Here is an 18,298-nt window from a genome sequence, read left to right on the forward strand (position 1 = left end):
TTTCCTTTGCATAGGGCTTATTGCTCCCCTGCTGATCACCTGCCAAAGCCTTCTCTCGGAGTTAACATCCTTGCCAAGGCCTAAGTGGCTTTTGAAGATCAGGCCCTGCTTAGCTCTGGGCTCCCGTCTTTCTTTTGATGTCCTCTCTACTTTTCTCAAACCTGTCAAAACTGGATTCGGACTCTGTGGCCCTGGGGTTGGAAACATGCTTCGTCTGCATCTTCCCAGGGTGGCACTTAGGCCTGCACTAGCTAAGGTAGCCCTGCGGCAAGGTCCAACCCTGCCTTATTGTTAATTTGTTTATTGTCTGTGTCCACTAGAGCTGGGGTGAGGAGGGCAGCCAGATCAGACCTGGGGAGGCCTGGGAGGCTACGGCATCTTCGGTGTTGGGCAGTGCTGTTAGAAACCACGAACATTACTCATCTGGCAGCATGTGTGCACATGGGGTGAGCCGGGGGTCTCCTCGAATGCGGCGTCTACGCCCGGGGATTGGACGCACTGTTACCGATTCTGTCCTGGGAGATTCAGCGGTAACCTACCGGGCAGAGGCCGGCGCGCACCCGTGGAGAAGCCCGCGCTCGCGATTCCTCCTCGTGCCAGGGCCCCAGGGCACGGAAGGCCCACCGACCGTGAGGCGGGTCAAGGGGTACACAGGGTGCGAGTTCGTTAGGCAAAAGCTGGGTACAGGCGCGAGCCACAGGCACGGGAACCTCGCGCCGACCGGGGCCCTAGGCCCGACGACCGCAGGTAAGGGGAAGTGGAGGCACACATGGCTGGGACGTGCCCCAGGCACCATCCGGGTGGCTTCGGGCGCGGGACGTCCGCAGCCCCGCAGCTCCCAGGACGCTCGACCATCTGCGGCTGATCAGCTTCGGCCGGTTTGGGGATAAAGGGGAGACAGGCGGCGCGGGGAGTGGGAACGCCTGAAGGCCGCGCCTCTCCTTTCAGGTCGGCCAGGAGCGCACCGGTAAGAGCCAGGGGGTAAGGGGTAGAAAGACGCCCACCTCTTCAACCCAGAGCTCGGGACTCCTATACAGTCCCATAGGGAACAGGCGGCCGCCATTCCCCTCCCCCACGCTGGCGGGTAAGGCTAGAGAACGGTTTCAAGGAAGACGCATGCGCATGAAACAATTATAAACCGCTAAGACTCCCAAGTTCAATATTCGCGGGAAGGCGCATGCGCAATAAAAAGCCCGGCGGGTTTATGGGTGGGGGTGCTGCGCCCAAAACCCAAGCGTGTAATAATCCGCCGGCGGACGGTGGGCTGGCTCTTGAAACTACGCATGCGCCAGAGCTCTTTGTGACGCAACGGGGCGGTGCGGGCAGCTGGCTGCGCGTGCGCAGAACTCGCACAAAGGGCCTTATTTAGGTTGCGCAGGCGCCCGCTGGCCATTTCGTCTTAGCCACGCAGAAGTCGGGTTTCTGGGTGAGTCTCGGTGGGTCCTCGCTTGCAGTTCACCGACCACCGTGGGCGCCGTTTTTGCGAGGATTGGTTGTCCTCATACCTCTGGGAGGGCCACGGGGACCTTGGCGAGCTGCGGGCTGCCATCGAGAGCCGCGAGTGGTTCGCTGAATGTCGGCACCGCAGCTGAGGCCTGCAGGCCGCGCCGACTCTATTGTGTGAGAAGTCGGAGGAGGCGGAGCGGAAGCGGCCGCCGCCATTTCCTTTCCTCCACGCTGGCTCGGCCCGGGCCCCCACGGTTCGGGGCGCCGACGGTTGCTGCTCAGAACAGCTTTTGGGGGTCCGGCCGCCGGACGAGGAGGTGTTGGGTATTGGAGCCGCCGGGGTGGGTGCATCCCCCCGGTTTTTGCTTGGTGGGGGGGCCGGTGCGGGCCCGGGGGCGCCTCGGAGGCGGAGGACAGCTTAATTGGCGCTCTTAGGTTTGGTCCTCCCCGCCTTGCAGTTTGTTTCGACGCCGGACCGCGTAAGAGACGATGATGTTGGGCACCGAAGGCGGAGAGGGATTCGTGGTGAAGGTCCGGGGCTTGCCGTGGTCTTGCTCGGCCGATGAAGTGCAGAGGTTTTTTTCTGGTGAGTTAGAACTAGGACGCGGGAGTTCGAGTTCGAGGCCGGGGCGGGCGGGCTGGCGGGCAGCCGGGCTGGGGCGGGGCGGGGCGGCGGGACCCGGGGCGCCCCCTGGCGAGGCGCGGGCGACTGCACTCACCGCCGTGTGGCTCGCGCCCGGCCGGCCGCGGTTACGCAATGGAATTTTCGAAAGCCCCGCCCGTCCTCCTGGCCCTGCGGGGGGAGTGCGGCAGATCTGGCAGACCCTTTGATTTCTTTACTACCTTTGAACACCAACTTTTCTTTTATGGATGTCGTTTTTCTTTTTCCTTTGTGTTGGGAGTCTCTGTCACCCAGGCTGGAGTGCAGTGGCGCGATCTCGGCTCACTGCAGCCTCCGCCTCCTGGGTTCAAGCGAGTCTCCTGCCTCAGTCTCCCGAGGAGCTGGGACTAGAGGCGCGCACCACCACGCCCAGCTAATTTTTGTTTTTTTAGTAGAGACGGGGTTTCACCATTTTGGCCAGGCTGGTCTCGAACCTCTGGACCTCAAGTGATCAGCCCATCTCGGTTTCCCAAAATGCTGGGATTACAGGCGTGAGCCACCGCGCCTGGCCCCGGTGTCTTTTTGCGAAAAGATGAATTGGCATAGGTGGGTTTCCTCCTCAATCTCGAGAAAATTGCCGAGTAATTAGACCAATAATAGTAATGTTTTTCAGTATCTTGAAGTGTAATCTCTTGTTTCCAGTTCTGGTGTTTCCTTGAAAAGGAGCATTCTTCGGAAAGTTAAAATGTCACGTCTTAATTTCAGTTTTCCTAATCAAGATTTGGTAATTGAAGAGTGTTTGCTCATCTAGTTCTTAATTTGGCTGGCTATACAATTGAAAACACTGAAACCCAGGGAAGTGTTTTTGCAGTCCCTAGGTTTCCTGAATATTTTCTATCAGAATGTCCTTGTTCCCGTTATTAGACTGGGAAAAATTAGACTGATAAAATCCTACTTGTATGAAATTGACAGCTTTTGGCAAGACGTTTGTAGTGTTGACTTACTATCTGAATTTAGCATTGGTAACGGAAAACGACCTGTAAAACAAGAACCAAGTACACTGGAAGCCACCTTGCAGGGGGCAACGCTGGGTTTGGCTTCAGCTGTGCAACTTGGAGCATTTTAGCTTGGTAACACTGATCCCCTTTCAGGTGAGTAATGGGCCTGTAATTTGGATTTGAATGAGAAACCGTAATGTGGCTGCTGGTAAGGTAGAACTTGACAAACGCGCCAGACCAGACCAAAGCAACTCGCAACGAAGTAGGTTTGCCATAAAGTCACAAAGTCCAGGCTTGATAATGTTCTGAGAAATTGATAAAAGATGTGTGATGTGGACATAAGTAGCAGGGACTTAAGAGAGAAATTCATTCTGAAACTGCTTTGAATATTGTATGTTGTTGATGGGTTGGAAATACATCACCTTGGGAATGAGGTTTTTTTTTTTTTTATTGGAGTTCCAGGAGTTGGTAATATCGTCATTATATGCAGGCTTCACAAGTTACGTAATTTGTAGTGGGGACACGGAATAGACATTTCATCTGTGTCACCCAGAGGTGGTTTTAGGTTTTAAATTCCGTATTAACGGTTGTTTTCTTTCCAGACTGCAAAATTCAAAATGGGGCTCAAGGTATTCGTTTCATCTACACCAGAGAAGGCAGACCAAGTGGCGAGGCTTTTGTTGAACTTGAATCAGAAGATGAAGTCAAATTGGCCCTGAAAAAAGACAGAGAAACTATGGGACACAGATATGTTGAAGGTTTGATTTACATTGCCCTAGTTACAGTAAATAAAGCATTAAACAATAGAGGTCTTACCCCTTCTGAATTTTAGGTATTTGACTGCATGGAAATGGTCATCTAAGGGAGTTTGTGGCAGCTCTTCCTAGCTTATCTAAAGACCCAGGAAGTCTGAACTTTGTTACCTAATTTTCCAAAAGTGACTAATTCTAAGCACCTCTTTCAGTATTCAAGTCAAACAACGTTGAAATGGATTGGGTGTTGAAGCATACTGGTCCAAATAGTCCTGACACGGCCAATGATGGCTTTGTACGGCTTAGAGGACTTCCCTTTGGATGTAGCAAGGAAGAAATTGTTCAGTTCTTCTCAGGTATGTAGTCCTGTTTGTTGATGAGCAGTGAGTTTTGGCTAGCTTCTGCAAGGTGATTTAATAGACCTTAAAGTTGAGTAGCTTAGGTATTTCAATAGGTTGTGTAAATTGCCAATGAATTAATGTTTTCTTCCTAGAGACCTTCAAATAATTTAAGCCCATCTTAAAGGTGGAAATGAAGTACTTCCAAAATGTTAACTTTGCCTATATTTAGTATTATAGTTCAGAGTAGATCTTTCATTGAGGATTGCCCTCAACAGCTTAACTGCTTTTCCTCACATTGGTGTCCAGCTAAGTACTTCACGTTAAAGGTAAGATCCCTTAACATCAGATTAGTGTGACGAATTAGGTTGTTGTAAATTATGGCAAGTGTCTGTGTTGTTGCAAGAGACACATTTGGGTCATGTGACCAGAATGGTCTAATTCTCTTTAATGCAGAAGTCGATTTATGAAAGACTTGGTTTAACCAGTGTGATATAAACTTACTGAAAATCAGATGTAGTGAGAGTAGTTTGAATGCTTGTAGTCTCGGTATCTGAAATAACAAAGTGTTTTGAAATTGTTCCTGGGCCTAAAGTATTTGAATGTTTTTATGCTGAAGAGCTGATAAGATTGCATGTTTAACAATGTTAGATATCGTATATTTTAAATATTAATATTTATGATGTGATACACTGGAAGCAAGAAATCCTTTCATGGTTTAGTGTAGTATGTTAAAAATTTATATATGTATCAAGTCCTAATGTCAGAATTTTAAAAATCAAGTCTTGTTTTGTTTTTACTCTAAATTGGTGAGAATTGAATGCTATCTGTCAACGTTAAATATGAACATAATTTCATATCTTCTAGGAAAGTGCTTTAAGTCCTTTTTGTAAGCTTGGGAATGTATCCACGGAAAGGATTTTTCATAGACGGAATTTCCAGAAGTGAATCATAACTACTGTTAGAGCATAAGCATGCATGATTGTGCTGTGTAGATCAGTTTTGTTGAAAGTTTAGATTGTTATGTTTGTCAATTATAATTTAATGTTTTAGTTTTTATATGAAATGTTTAAATGTATATCTTTTTAAAGACTTGAAGTTCCAATAACTTAAAGCATTGAAATATAAAATGAGGTAAAAGGTGTTTTGAATTTAGTAAAACTGTTATTTAATGCTTAAAACTTAATTGAATTCTTGTATAATTCTCAACATTAAGTTGCATAGATATGTGTTCTTAAGTTGTTGAATTCTTAATGCATCCTGCGTTCAGCAATTTTTTTTTTTTTAATTTATACTGTACCATGGGTGTGTTAAGAATAGTTATACTTCGTAATAATGGAACTTCATATTATTGCAATGCATATTTAAAGAGTACTTGTTGAAAGCATACCATTCACCTAAAGTTAAAAGTTCTGGTTTATTTAAAGCTATAAGAAGAATCATTTCTGGGCTTGTGATGTTAATATTGCCCCCCTACTGGGGTTATTTGTCCTTGGGTTGAAGGGTTGGAAATCGTGCCAAATGGGATAACATTGCCGGTGGACTTCCAGGGGAGGAGTACGGGGGAGGCCTTCGTGCAGTTTGCTTCACAGGAAATAGCTGAAAAGGCTCTAAAGAAACACAAGGAAAGAATAGGGCACAGGTGGGGATGGATGGTTGGTTGGATATGTCACTTTTCTTATGGTAAACAATTAAATCCATATTCTCTCTGCTTAAAAGAAGAAATTAATGTTTTGTAGTCCTAGGTAATTGATGTTTTGCCATGATTTCCAAACTTTTCTTGTGTCAGTCCCATGTTACACGCAAACTAAATTTTAGGTTTAAAATTTGTCCCTAGTTAATTGGTCTACTTGACAATTTTGTGAGTCTTATTAACCCCAATCAATAGAGTTGAGAGACTATGGCTTTAAAAAATTAATGCAAACCTGGCTTTAGCTGTAATAACACCCACCTAGAGTAAATTAATATTACCATAAGAAAATGTGATACTTTCTGATCTTGTTTTTAAAGTTGAAATGCAACAAACTTTTTCTTGCTGTATATAAATATTCTGCATAGTATTAATAAGCATAGCTTTCAAGAAATTGTCACAAAAGGTTTTATTCTCTTTGCTTGTGACTATTTTTCATTGAAGCATGCGCTTACCTATGCTGATTCTTACTAAAAGCATAGGCTGGGGTATTTATTGGCGAAAGGAAATGTGTAGTGTGGGCTAGACTGTTGGTGGAGGCTGGCTTTTTAGCCCACTTGCTATACATGCTGCCAATGGATTTAAGACTTGAAATGTTGAAAGTTGAGTGGAATTATTTCCCTCCTAGAACGTTTATTTTACAGTACTCCTCTCTACCCCTAAGGTTGGGCTCTGCCTCAGGAGGAGTGAGTGTTTTTTTTCTGTAAAGTTTACATTGTCTTACTATTTATTGAGTGAATTTCTGGTCATTGCCTATGCAAATATAAGAAATCTGGCTTTAAATATTAGTCAGTTTCATGGCTATGACTAGATTGTATTTCTTGTGTAACTAAATACCTGTATAAAATGAACTAATGTTGTCTCTCCCCTCCCTACCCTTTCCTTATGAACGATGCTTTAGGTATATTGAGATCTTTAAGAGCAGTAGAGCTGAAGTTAGAACTCATTATGATCCACCACGAAAGCTTATGGCCATGCAGCGGCCAGGTCCCTATGACAGACCTGGGGCTGGCAGAGGGTATAACAGCATTGGCAGAGGAGCTGGCTTTGAGAGGATGAGGCGCGGTGCTTACGGTGGAGGTACGTGAGGATTCCCAGGGTTTGGCAAGTAGTCTGTTCCTTTGTTTAGGTGTTTTGTTTGATGGATTGTACTTTGTCTTTCAGGCTATGGAGGCTATGACGATTACAATGGCTATAATGATGGCTATGGATTTGGGTCAGATAGATTTGGAAGAGGTAAGGTAAGAATTGAATTTCTCAGTTGAAGGATGCTTACACTCTTGTCCATCTAGACCTCAATTACTGTTTTTCAGGAATGTCTGATCACAGATACGGGGATGGTGGCTCTACTTTCCAGAGCACAACAGGACACTGTGTACACATGCGTGGATTACCTTACAGAGCTACTGAGAATGACATTTATAATGTAAGTGTAGGATGAACTCACAAGTCTATTTCAGTATGGCAGTAAAAGTCTGAGCCTTACTCTATAAATGTGAGCACTGTGTTAGAAATTGTAGTTTTATTTTGTAACATTAGAAAGTTGATTTAATTCTTTGAAATGCCTTGTGTTGTAGTTTTTTTCACCACTCAATCCTGTGAGAGTACACATTGAAATTGGTCCTGATGGCAGAGTAACTGGTGAAGCAGATGTCGAGTTTGCAACTCATGAAGATGCCGTGGCAGCTATGTCAAAAGACAAAGCAAATATGCGTAAGTGTGGTTGAGCGTTTGTGGGCTCTTAACAGGTGATTGTGTGACTAACATTTACAATAGAGAAATGGAAAAATAAGGATATATGAGAAGTTTCCTCTCCAGTAATAGATTAATTCTTGGGGGATGGGGGGCAGTGGGTTGAAGGAGGTTTGGGTTTTAAAAATTAGTCTAACGGATTTGTGATACGCACATCTTGAGGTTTATATCCTTAATTGACAACATAGATGAATATGTAAAGGCTAGATATTGGAGTTAAAGTAGATCACCTAAGAGAAGTAGCTAGAATTTTCTTTGCCAAGGTATTTGAAGTTCACAGATCTGCTTGTTTAAAAACTTTATAAAAGTGCTTATCCTGTTGTGTTTCACCAACAAACATTTTCAAACTTTTTTTTTCTCATTTCAGAACACAGATATGTAGAACTCTTCTTGAATTCTACAGCAGGAGCAAGCGGTGGTGCTTACGGTAGCCAAATGCTAGGAGGCATGGGTTTGTGTAAATATCACTTTAGTGTCTTTTTTTTAAGCTAACCTTGTATGCCTTTTCTCTCATTTCAGAACACAGATATGTAGAACTCTTCTTGAATTCTACAGCAGGAGCAAGCGGTGGTGCTTATGGTAGCCAAATGATGGGAGGCATGGGCTTGTGTAAATATCGTTAGTTTTTTTAAAAACCAAAACGTTTATATCTGTATAAGTCAATTATAAGTTGTTAATCTATTTAATAAGTTTAGCATAACAAACTTAGGCAAAGAAAGCAGTTTCTTGATATTTGAATTTTGTATCTGGCTTACTTAAATCTTTGTTATGAAGTTCCTTAGGATAGATAATTCAAATTAGATTTAAGTACTCTTGGGGGAGGGGACTACGGAGTGAAACTACTTAAATTTTCTGAGTATAAAGTTTAAATAGCAAAATAGGATTAAGATAAATGTGGGCATAATTAGGTGTATTGACGTGCCTTTGATATATCTAAGGGGGAACCCCACTAAATCTAGTCAGGCAGTTTCATAAGATCTTCACAAAATGCCTCTACTTAGGGAATCTTGTGGGTTTTAGTCCTGCTGATGTATATCCCGTTAGCACTTTGGTTTATAAATATTTGAGTAGCTCAAATGATGGATAGAAGGGTAGCCCGGTTATAGACAGTAGGCAGAAGGAGGCAGAGGGTTATAGTAATATAAGGTCAAGACTGGAAAATATAGATATAGAATTACAAGCCCGGTACCACCAGGTACCACATTATGTAAGGAACAAGGTTCTAAAGTTTTCTTAACTTAACAGCAAACCAGTCCAGTTACGGTGGCCCAGCCAGCCAGCAGCTGAGTGGAGGTTACGGAGGCGGCTATGGTGGCCAGAGCAGCATGAGTGGATACGGTAAGCCTGTTTTTTTAAATATACTTAGAATTAAGTTTTAGGCAGGTTTCTTTAGTTGGGAAGGTGCAGGCTCCTTTTTGGTGAAATTGGGTTATTAAATGTATGCTTTCAATCCAAATGTAACTTTTTACTAGCTTAATTTTCAGAAACAATCATTGGGAGGGGGAAGTGTTCTGTGAATAAAAAACTAGTCATTGCAACTTTGGAATACTGTCGAGCCAGAAAATATCTGCCTCCATTTATTAAAACATTAAATAAAGTTGTTCGCTTTTTTGTCTTTTGGTTAGCAGTACATCAATTTTAGATGGAGGGAGAATTTGGAATAGTAGAATGGTGGTTGGGTTCAGGACCGTATTTATTAGTTAACCTAGGATTGGTTTTATTTATTTTTTTTCAATTGGTCTAAAGAATGGTGATTTTGGTATTATAGTCTTACCCTACAAAATCCTTTTGCAGACCAAGTTTTACAGGAAAACTCCAGTGATTTTCAATCAAACATTGCATAGGTAAATATTTTCTCAAAAAATATAATTTAAATTCCCAATAGCAAATACTGATATGTTGTAATAATACTTTCTATAGCAGTCAATGGCTCTGACTTAACTCCATGGAGGCTGCCATTTGGGCACAGTGAGTTGCCTTTAGTCCACCTTGGTTGTCTCACTTCCTGCCCACCGTGAATAGGAAAAGCAAGAGACTTCCCCTGTGCTCCCTTTTCTCAAATGCCATTCGAGGGACACATTGTGAATGTTTATGGTAAATTTTTTTAAAAAATGCCTTGTTTAGCTTTAAAAATACGAAGTAATTTTGCAATTTTTGAAAAACACTAGTTTTCCTTTAAACTTAATTTTTCATGTTGATCCTGAAGAATCCGTTAAAATGGTAGCACAAGAGTCTGGCAAGTTGGTACTGCAGAGAAAAGGGGTTAATTGAGGCTTGTTTGGAGTCGGGATTCCCCTTTCCCAAACATGCGTCTCGCCACTTGGACAGCAGCCATTTGTACTCGTATACTTTTTAAACTTTTTCTTGGAATACTATATTTTATTTGACTGGTAGTCTGACATTATTCCTAACTTGTCAAATTGATCTCTTTGCAGGTAACCAAGGAGCAATGAACAGCAGCTACTACAGTAGTGGAAGCCGTGCATCTATGGGCGTGAACGGAATGGGAGGGATGTCTAGCATGTCCAGTATGAGTGGTGGATGGGGAATGTAATTGATCTGTCCTGATCACTGACTCTTGGTCAACTTTTTTTTTTTTTTTTTTTTTTTTTTTTTTAAGAAAAAAAAACTTCAGTTTAACAGTTTCTGCAATACAAGCTTGTGATTTATGCTTACTCTAAGTGGAAATCAGGATTGTTATGAAGACTTAAGGCCCAGTATTTTTGAATACAATACTCAATCTAGGATGTAACAGTGAAGCTGAGTAAACTATAACTGTTAAACTTAAGTTCCAGCTTTTCTCAAGTTAGTTATAGGATGTACTTAAGCAGTAAGCGTATTTAGGTAAAAGCAGTTGAATTATGTTAAATGTTGCCCTTTGCCACGTTACATTGAACACTGTTTGGATGCATGTTGAAAGACATGCTTTTATTTTTTTGTAAAACTCAATATAGGAGCTATGTCTACAATTAAAAGTGAAACATTTTGGCATGTTCGTTAATTCTAGTTTCATTTAATAACCTGTAAGGCACGTAAGTTTTAAGCTTTTTTTTTTTTTTTTTTTTTTTTTTTTTTTTTTAAGTTAATGGGAAAATTTTGAGACGCAATACCAGTACTTTAGGATTTTGGTCTTGGTGTTTGTATGAAATTCTGAGGCCTTGATTTAAATCTTTCATTGTATTGTGATTTCCTTTTAGGTATATTGCGCTAAGTGAAACTTGTCAAATAAATCCTCCTTTTAAAAACTGCACTCTGTCTTGTCTGTGCTTCAGTGTCATGTGGACTGAGTCTCGGTGCTCTGTGCCCACCTGGGTACACATCTAGGGCCACATCTCTGGCTGTGGCAGAGAGGCTTGGCAGTTGAGGCTGTTGTGTAGATGTCTTCAGACTTCCCTCCAGTGCAACTGAAGGTAAACTCGTCTTTGGGGCCCTTGTGGAAGGGCTGTATGTCATTTGGCTGCACAGGACCTGATCTGAACTTGCCTATAACTTGTTAAGCACTTGCACAGAGCGAAGGGGGAGGTGCCAGTGCCCTCACTGCATGGCCTGCATGTCTGTGAGGCCTTCATGCTTGGCTGGGAAGGTGCTGGAGGCAAGGGAGGTTATGATGAATACGTGGGTTTCTTCTAGCTCAGCGGTGGTGGGTTTTTTTTTTTTTTTTTTTTTTTTTGAGGCGCAGTTTTAGCCGTCTCAGGCTGGATTGCAGTGGCGTGATCTCGGCTCACCTGCAGCCTCCACCTTGCGGGCTGAAGCCATTCTCCTGCCTCAGCTTCCCAAGTAGCTGGGGTTACAGGTGCCGCCGCCACTCCAGGCTAATTTTTTTGTATTTTTAGTAGACAACGGGGTTTCACAATGTTGGCCAGTCTGATCTCCAACTCCTGACCTCATGTGATCTGCCCACCTCAGCCTCCCAAAGTACTGGGATTATAGGCTTGAGCCACTGTTCCCAGCCTTCACAGATGGTTTTTCAAATTGAGGTTTTGAACTTTTACATTTTTGGCTCATTCCTAAAAATCAATTCTACTTGGAAGCAGAATTACATGTAAATCTGGGTAGAGTGATAGTGATTGAGAGCTAATGTGACTAGTTTAAATGAACTCCAAATATATCCCCGTTTTGGTAGTTCAGAGCTCCAACATGATGCTAGGAAGTATTCAAGCTGCTTTAAAGTGTACCTGAGCGAGTTAGAAACGCCACACTTTGAGATGAATTCAGGAGTCCTTTGTTAGCCGGTGAACAAGAGACCGCTAAGGCACGAAATTCTCTCCAAAGAAGGGGCTAGATTTTCTTTAATACTTTGTTTAGAGAGGGGAGGGGGATTCTAGCTGCAGCAATCTTAACAGAAGAAAAACACAAAAATGTTGAAAAGACAAATGGTTACAGGAAAACAGTTCCAGGTGCAGGGGCTTTAAATTCATCACAAGGTGATAGGCGTGGGGGCTCTGGCGTTACCTATGGGACAAATGGGGCTTTATGGTACCATCTCCGAGTAAATTGCTGGGAACTGCTTGCCTCAGCACCTTATTGGTTAATTGCACTCTGATATGCTGAGAGCTTGCACAAGTTAAGTCCTTGAGGAAGCGGGTGGGTGAGGAGCCCTTGATGTCTTGTAAATGAAGGAGCCAAATGGAGTCCCTCCGGCTTTCTCAACTAAAGGAGAGTCTATTCATATTACAACAAGGTTAGGTATCTAAGGGAGAGTCTATTCACATTAATAATACAAGGTTGGGTATTAGAAAAGCAGTCCTGAAAAGTCTGGTCCCAGAGTTCCTTCAGTAGATGCTGAGGGCCCGGCAGCTACTCATCCCATTAGATTCAAGTCCCTGATAATGAAATGAGAGTGTAAATGTGTCTGAGTTAGGCTGTCAGATGGGCTTGTGCCCTTTAAAGCAAAGTGTGGATAAGCTTTCTCTTGAGTTTGTTGGGGTAGGGCTAGGTAGGTTGGACAGAGTGGCTTAGTATCGGTCATTTCTAACCATCTGCCCACAGGAGCAGTGCGTGCAGGAGACATGGAGGGAGGGCTTCGCAGATCCTCCCTTGCTTGCTCTACCAGGTTTCCCCATCAGGACTGGACACCAGCAGAGGGAAGGGTCTGGAGTATGTATCGTTGGTTTTGTCTTTGGCAGGTCTAGAGAGAGCAGCAGTTGTCCCGGGGGAAGGCAGTGTTGAGAGTTGCTGAGCTGTGTTCTAAGCCTGGTTACTGCCCTTCAGATCTTGTGTTAATAGTTTGGTACTGAGGCCCAGTATTGAGAAGGATTGAGGGTTCCTTCTCTGGGTCCTGAGTTAACTGTGGTATATTTAGGGATAAAGCTTGCCCTGTGGCCGGGCGCGGTGGCTCAAGCCTGTAATCCCAGCACTTTGGGAGGCCGAGACGGGCGGATCACAAGGTCAGGAGATCGAGACCATCCTGGTTAACACGGTGAAACCCCGTCTCTACTAAAAAATACAAAAAACTAGCCGGGCGAGGTGGCAGGCGCCTGTAGTCCCAGCTACTCGGGAGGCTGAGCCAGGAGAATGGCGTAAACCTGGGAGGCGGAGCTTGCAGTGAGCTGAGATCTGGCCACTGCACTCCAGCCTGGGCAACAGAGCGAGACTCCGTCTCAAAAAAAAAAAAAAAAAAAAAAAAAAGCTTGCCCTGTTAGAGAAGGGACTAGAACTAGACACTTGGAGTAAGGTTAAACTAAATCCAGAGCCATATGGCTAGTCTAGACCAGGGGCAGTGGCTAACGCCTGTAGTTTCAACACTTTGGGAGGCTGAGGTGGGCAGGTCACCTGAGGTCAGGAGTTCGAGACCAGCCTGGCCAACATGGGGAAACCCTGTCTCTACTAAAAAATACAAAAATTAGCTGGGCGTGGTGGTACACACCTGCAATACCAGCTACTGAGGCAGGGGAGAATTGCTTGAACCTGGGAGGCAGAGATTGCAGTGAGCCAAGATCGCGTCATTGTACTCTAGTCTGGGCGACAAGAGAGAAATTCCTGTTTCAAAAAAAAGTCTAGACGCATTATGGTTCTTTGGAATCTTGTGCTCCATAGCTTGTTTGCAGTGACTTAATTAACCTCCTGACCTTGTGAGTTGGAATCTGCATTTTAAACAAAATCCTGACCACTCACCCCTACCTCAGTTGACTTGGGAAGTGCTGCCTTAGAACATCTGTCCTTCGTTTCTCAGGCTGGGTAAAGGTGGTATGGTACCAGACCAGGGACTGGAGATGCCATAATTAGGGCTTAGAATATGTTTGAATTTGTGAGTAGGGAAGTTATCCTGACCAAATATTGCCAACTTTGAAAATGGGTGTGATAAATTTCACTTAAACACAAGTGTCAGGCACAGAGGTGGGAACCTCCTGCATGTTTTTTTTTTTTTTTTTTTTTTTTTGAGACGGAGTCTCGCTCTGTTGCCCAGGCTGGAGTGCAGTGGCCGCATCTCAGCTCACTGCAAGCCCCGCCTCCCGGGTTCACGCCATTCTCCTGCCTCAGCCTCCCGAGTAGCTGGGAGTACAGGCGCCTGCCACCTCGCCCGGGTAATTTTTTTTTTGTATTTTAGTAGAGACGGGGTTTCACCGTGTTAGCCAGGATGGTCTCGATCTCCTGAACTCGTGATCCGCCCGTCTCGGCCTCCCAAAGTGCTGGGATTACAGGCTTGAGCCACCGCGCCCGGCCCCTCCTGCATGTTTTTATACTGAGCTGCCAGAACTGACTTGAAGTAGGGGAGGGATGGATTATTCTGCTTTTGTGTGTGCAGATGAAAGCTAAGACTCAAGTGAACCGACTTGCCTAAGGCTGCCCAGCAAGTTAGGGGTCCACACTGGGTGTATTGAAAAGGCACAGATGTCGTATATGCCAGTTAGGGGTAGTGAGAGGCAGTTTTTTCTCAAAGTTTGGCCCTGTATGAGATGGCAGCTGCTATGGTGAGGTGAGGGAAGGGGAGGGGAGGGCTGCCACTGGGCTTCCCTAACAGGGTTGGAAACCTGCTAGGACATGGCTTTGGAGCAGGGCAGACCTCGTCTTGAAGTCTGGCTGTACAGTCCTAAGCTGTATAGGATGGTGGGTGAATCTTTGAGCCTTGCCCAAGCTCCCACCTTTTCCATCTTGAGAGCGGTTGGAGGGAGGGAGCGGCAGAGGAGGAAACTCAGTCGAGGGTGCCATGCAAGCATCTACCAGGGCTGACCAGGTCGTGGGGGAGCCCAGAGGAGGGGTGCGATCCTGAGGCCTGCATTTGGTGAGGGTAGGGAGCCTGCGGGAAGGGAAGGTAGGGTCCTGGACAAGGTGCACGTATAGAAGGTGAAGGATGAGGTCTGGCAGACTGACTCTTGGCTGTCTGGACTTGACCGGAAGAGAGCCCCAGGCCATTGGCTGTTTGGGGGTAGGGGCCTCCGAGGGAGGGACTGGAAGCCAGTCCTAGCACTGCATTTGAAATGTAAAAAATGACTGCCTGCCAAGTGCCTTTCCACAGGTGTCTCCATCTGTAACCTGTCCAACTCCCAATCATGTATGTGAACTACTCTTGCACTTTGGTGACAGGCTTGGGGTCACTTCCTCTGCCTGTTGGTGGCAGGCTGCCCCTGCAAACTGCCCTTGGCTCACCAGGCACAGCCCTGCAGGCTCTGGGGCAGCACCGGCGGCCTCTTGCTTACACTGGGCTCGGGCACGAGGGGTACGGAGGCCTCCTCCGGTGCGGTGGCTCTTTGGAAGTTGACAGGAGCTTCTGCATGCGCCAGAGTGAAAAATAAATGATTTTATTGCTGGACCAACGATAGGTAGTCACAAGGGCATGAAATGGCAAATTTCTTGACTGAAGCAGAGAAGGCACAGACAGACCCCATGTGTGTCAAACGCTGTACACGAGTCAGGTTTTCAGAAGGGAGGTGGGAGAGGGAAAGTACTCACTAGCAGAACTGAACTGCTGTAAAACAGGTTAAATTCTTTGAAAAGTGAAAAATGATAGTAGCAAAATCATGACGTTGTATCTGAACCAGAGCCGTAAGATGGAAGTTTCCATCCAGAGGAGTTAATTCCGAACGAATCACGGCACGGTGAGAGCTGCTGGTTCTGGCACACTGTCTTCTGGAGTGCCAGTGGCCGGGCGAGAAGTTTGATTCTTTCCTTCGATTCTCTTGGGAAAGAACACAATTCCCAAGCCCCTGGAGACCCACAGGGTTTGGCGCTGTCCGCGAGGCTGTGCTCCCGAGGACAGACGCTCAGGAGGCCGTGGAGGAGCAGCGCTGCAGGAGCAGGGTGTGGCAGCCGTCGCACACTCGCACTGGCTTGGGGTAGGAGGGCAGGGCCAGCTCGTTGCTGGAGCAGGTGTTGCAGAAGATGTGGCCACAGTTCCGGCAGTGGTGCTAGAGGACGGGAAGAAGGCAGTCACAGGACACCCAGGGAAAAGCCATCCACACACCCTCCCTGCTTCCTAACTCAGAAGCGCATTTGTTTGGAATGGGTTTTTTTTTTTTTTTTTGAGACGGAGTCTCGCTCTGTCACCCAGACCGCGCCCGGCTGATTTTTGTATTTTTATTAGAGACGGGGTTTCACCGTGTTAGCCAGGATGGTCTCGATCTCCTGACCTCGTGATCCACCCGTCTCGGCCTCCCAAAGTGCTGGGATTACAGGCCTGAGCCGCCGCGCCTGGCCTGGAATGGGTTCTGTTTCTGTGGAGTGGTGAGGGCTGTGTGCAAAGGGTTTTTTTTTTTTTTTTTAATTTGAGACAGTCTCGCTCTGTTGCCCAGGCTGGAGTGCAGTGGCATGATCTGGGCTCACTGCAAGCCCCACCTCCCGGGTTCACACCATTCTCATGCCTCAGCCTGCCGAGTAGCTGGGACTACAGGCGCCGCCACCTCACCCGGCTAATCTTTTGTATTTTTAGTAGAGACGGGGTTCACGGTGTTAGCCAGGATGGTCTCGATCTCCTGACCTTGTGATCCGCCCACCTTGGCCTCCCAAAGTGCTGGGATTACAGGCGTGAGCCACCGTGCCCGGCCTAAGGGTCTTAAGACAAAAAGTTTACTTTTGCTGTACTTCATCATTAAGCCAGCCAGCTATGGGAAGAGTCTGCTTTGTTCTCTTTGCTGCATTCCAAGGGGGTGGGAGTGGGTCTTCCCCTTTCTAAACAGGTTCCCTAGGTGCCTGATAAGACACCGAGATGAGCACCTGTGCAGCCTCTGCTTTTGTGGTTCCACAGATGGGAACAGCCAGGCCTTGTAGACATATGTGATCTCAGGCAGCCTCAGGCCGTGGTTTCTAGCTCTGAGCTTACTGCAAGGCACTGCCTGAAACTCGGGGTGGGGAGTGGGGGTGGCTGAGGCTTCCTCTTTTCCAGAGCTAGGCTGTTGATGGGAACAGACAGAACATGGCTGTGGCAGTGTTTCTTTTAGCTCCCAGTTTTGCTTATATCCAACTCTTCCCCTACCCAGCTGGTCTTGGTGAGGCTATTAATAAGGCCCTGGCAACCCTAGACCCAAGGGTGAGCCTAGGACCTTGTTTCCAGAACCTAAAAGACAGGGACAAGCACCCTGCCTAGATCACCAGTGATTTTTGGTGACCTGCTGCCCTGTAGGTTCCCCATAGATTCTGTTTTTGCCTAAGTTGGGCCAGATTTCGGTCCTGCCGCACACAGAGAATTTTCAATGACAATCCCCTAGAGCAGCTCGGCACAAGGAGCCCCATCTCCCCCAAAATCATTGTCAATTCCTGCAAGGATGTGCTGGAGACCAGGGGCCTGTGACTGGCCAAGGCCTCCCAGAAAGAGGGTGCCGGGATGGAAAGCCATCTGCACAGGCAAGCAGGAGAGGCGGGGCCGCCCATCTGCCAGCCAGGGAGCAGTCACAGGGCAGTGCGCCTGGTGTGATGCGGGCTTCTGGAACCAGAGAAAGCGGAATCTCAGCGGGCAAGGACCCAGGGCACTGGGAGGGTGGGCGGAGCCCCACAAACCTTTCTCCGGGAAATGGAGAACTCCTTCTCACACTGCCGGCAGCGTGTCGCTTCGTCATCTTTCAGCCAGGCGTGGCCCTGAGGAGGAGAGGACATCCTAGAATCCACTTCCTGTCTAAGCCCCTGATGAGTGCGTAGCTGTGTTCTGGCTGCATCCATTGTCCCTCATAGCACCTGTTTCCTAGTGAGGCACTGTTTCTTCTCCATCAGATGTGGCCTCACAGCACTGTCATCAACGGGCCCTTGCCCGGTCTGGCTGCAGCCAGGATTCCTGTGTCCTAGCTCCATGCTTCACCTCCTGGCCTCTGCAGGCTGCCCCGGGGCCTCAAGGCAGTCTCCAGCGTCCGCTCACTCAGGCACACCCCCACTTTCCATCAGTTCCCTTTGGCTGAAGTAAGCAGAGTGAGCTTCTGGTGCCTGCAACCCTAGACCCTGCCTGAGACACTGGTCGAAGAGACTAGCTGAACTGGCAGGCGCGGCAGAAGGGCCAAGTCTGAGGGAGACTGGGACACCTGCTGACGCTGATCCCTGTGGAGAGACAGGTGGTGATGGACAGCGGGCACTGCATCCCACAGGCCTGAGGAAGCGCTTCTCCTTGCGGGCCAAAGCCTTGATTCCTGAACAGCCCTGGGGAGCAGATGGACTCCATTCCACAGGGGAGGCGGCTGAGGCTTTGAAAGGTGGCTCTTGGGAGGGCTTTCTCAGGGAGCAGCACCTGTGATTTATTCAGGCTTAGGGACTGGGGCGTTCCAGGAGTCAAAGGCATGAGGTACTTTTCTGGCCTATTAGCA

General features: G+C 46.6%; 2 protein-coding genes across 11 annotated transcripts in view; one reads left to right on the forward strand and one right to left on the reverse strand.

Moving 5' to 3' along the window:
- The first annotated feature begins 398 nt into the window (after window positions 1-398).
- Window positions 399-10,187, forward strand: HNRNPH1 (heterogeneous nuclear ribonucleoprotein H1). Of its 9 annotated transcripts, none has more exons than XM_050794207.1 (13): window positions 399-747; window positions 1,905-2,032; window positions 3,648-3,803; window positions 4,010-4,153; window positions 5,639-5,777; window positions 6,727-6,905; window positions 6,990-7,061; window positions 7,118-7,251; window positions 7,403-7,538; window positions 7,945-8,004; window positions 8,097-8,186; window positions 8,823-8,915; window positions 10,013-10,187. In XM_050794207.1, exons 2-13 carry the CDS (start codon window positions 1,936-1,938, stop codon window positions 10,129-10,131), a joined length of 1,419 nt encoding a protein of 472 aa, XP_050650164.1. In that variant the 5' UTR covers window positions 399-747; window positions 1,905-1,935; the 3' UTR covers window positions 10,132-10,187. The 9 variants fall into 9 exon arrangements, with proteins under 9 accessions (XP_050650164.1, XP_050650163.1, XP_050650168.1 ...); XM_050794206.1 differs by lacking the exon at window positions 399-747 and adding an exon at window positions 1,324-1,426; XM_050794211.1 differs by lacking the exons at window positions 399-747; window positions 10,013-10,187 and adding exons at window positions 1,324-1,426; window positions 9,372-9,427.
- A 5,113-nt stretch (window positions 10,188-15,300) lies between these two features.
- Window positions 15,301-18,298, reverse strand: part of RUFY1 (RUN and FYVE domain containing 1) — a 65,958-nt gene continuing 62,960 nt past the window's right edge. For both annotated transcript variants that reach the window (XM_050794177.1, XM_050794176.1), the window contains 2 exons: window positions 17,508-17,585; window positions 15,301-15,922 (listed from right to left, as the gene is read on the reverse strand). In XM_050794177.1, coding sequence (XP_050650134.1) covers window positions 15,779-15,922; window positions 17,508-17,585 — 222 coding nt within the window. In that variant the 3' untranslated portion in view covers window positions 15,301-15,778. The remainder of the gene's footprint in view (window positions 15,923-17,507; window positions 17,586-18,298) is intronic.

Source organism: Macaca thibetana, chromosome 6, assembly GCF_024542745.1.
Source record: "Macaca thibetana thibetana isolate TM-01 chromosome 6, ASM2454274v1, whole genome shotgun sequence".
Taxonomy (NCBI): Eukaryota; Metazoa; Chordata; class Mammalia; order Primates; family Cercopithecidae; genus Macaca; species Macaca thibetana.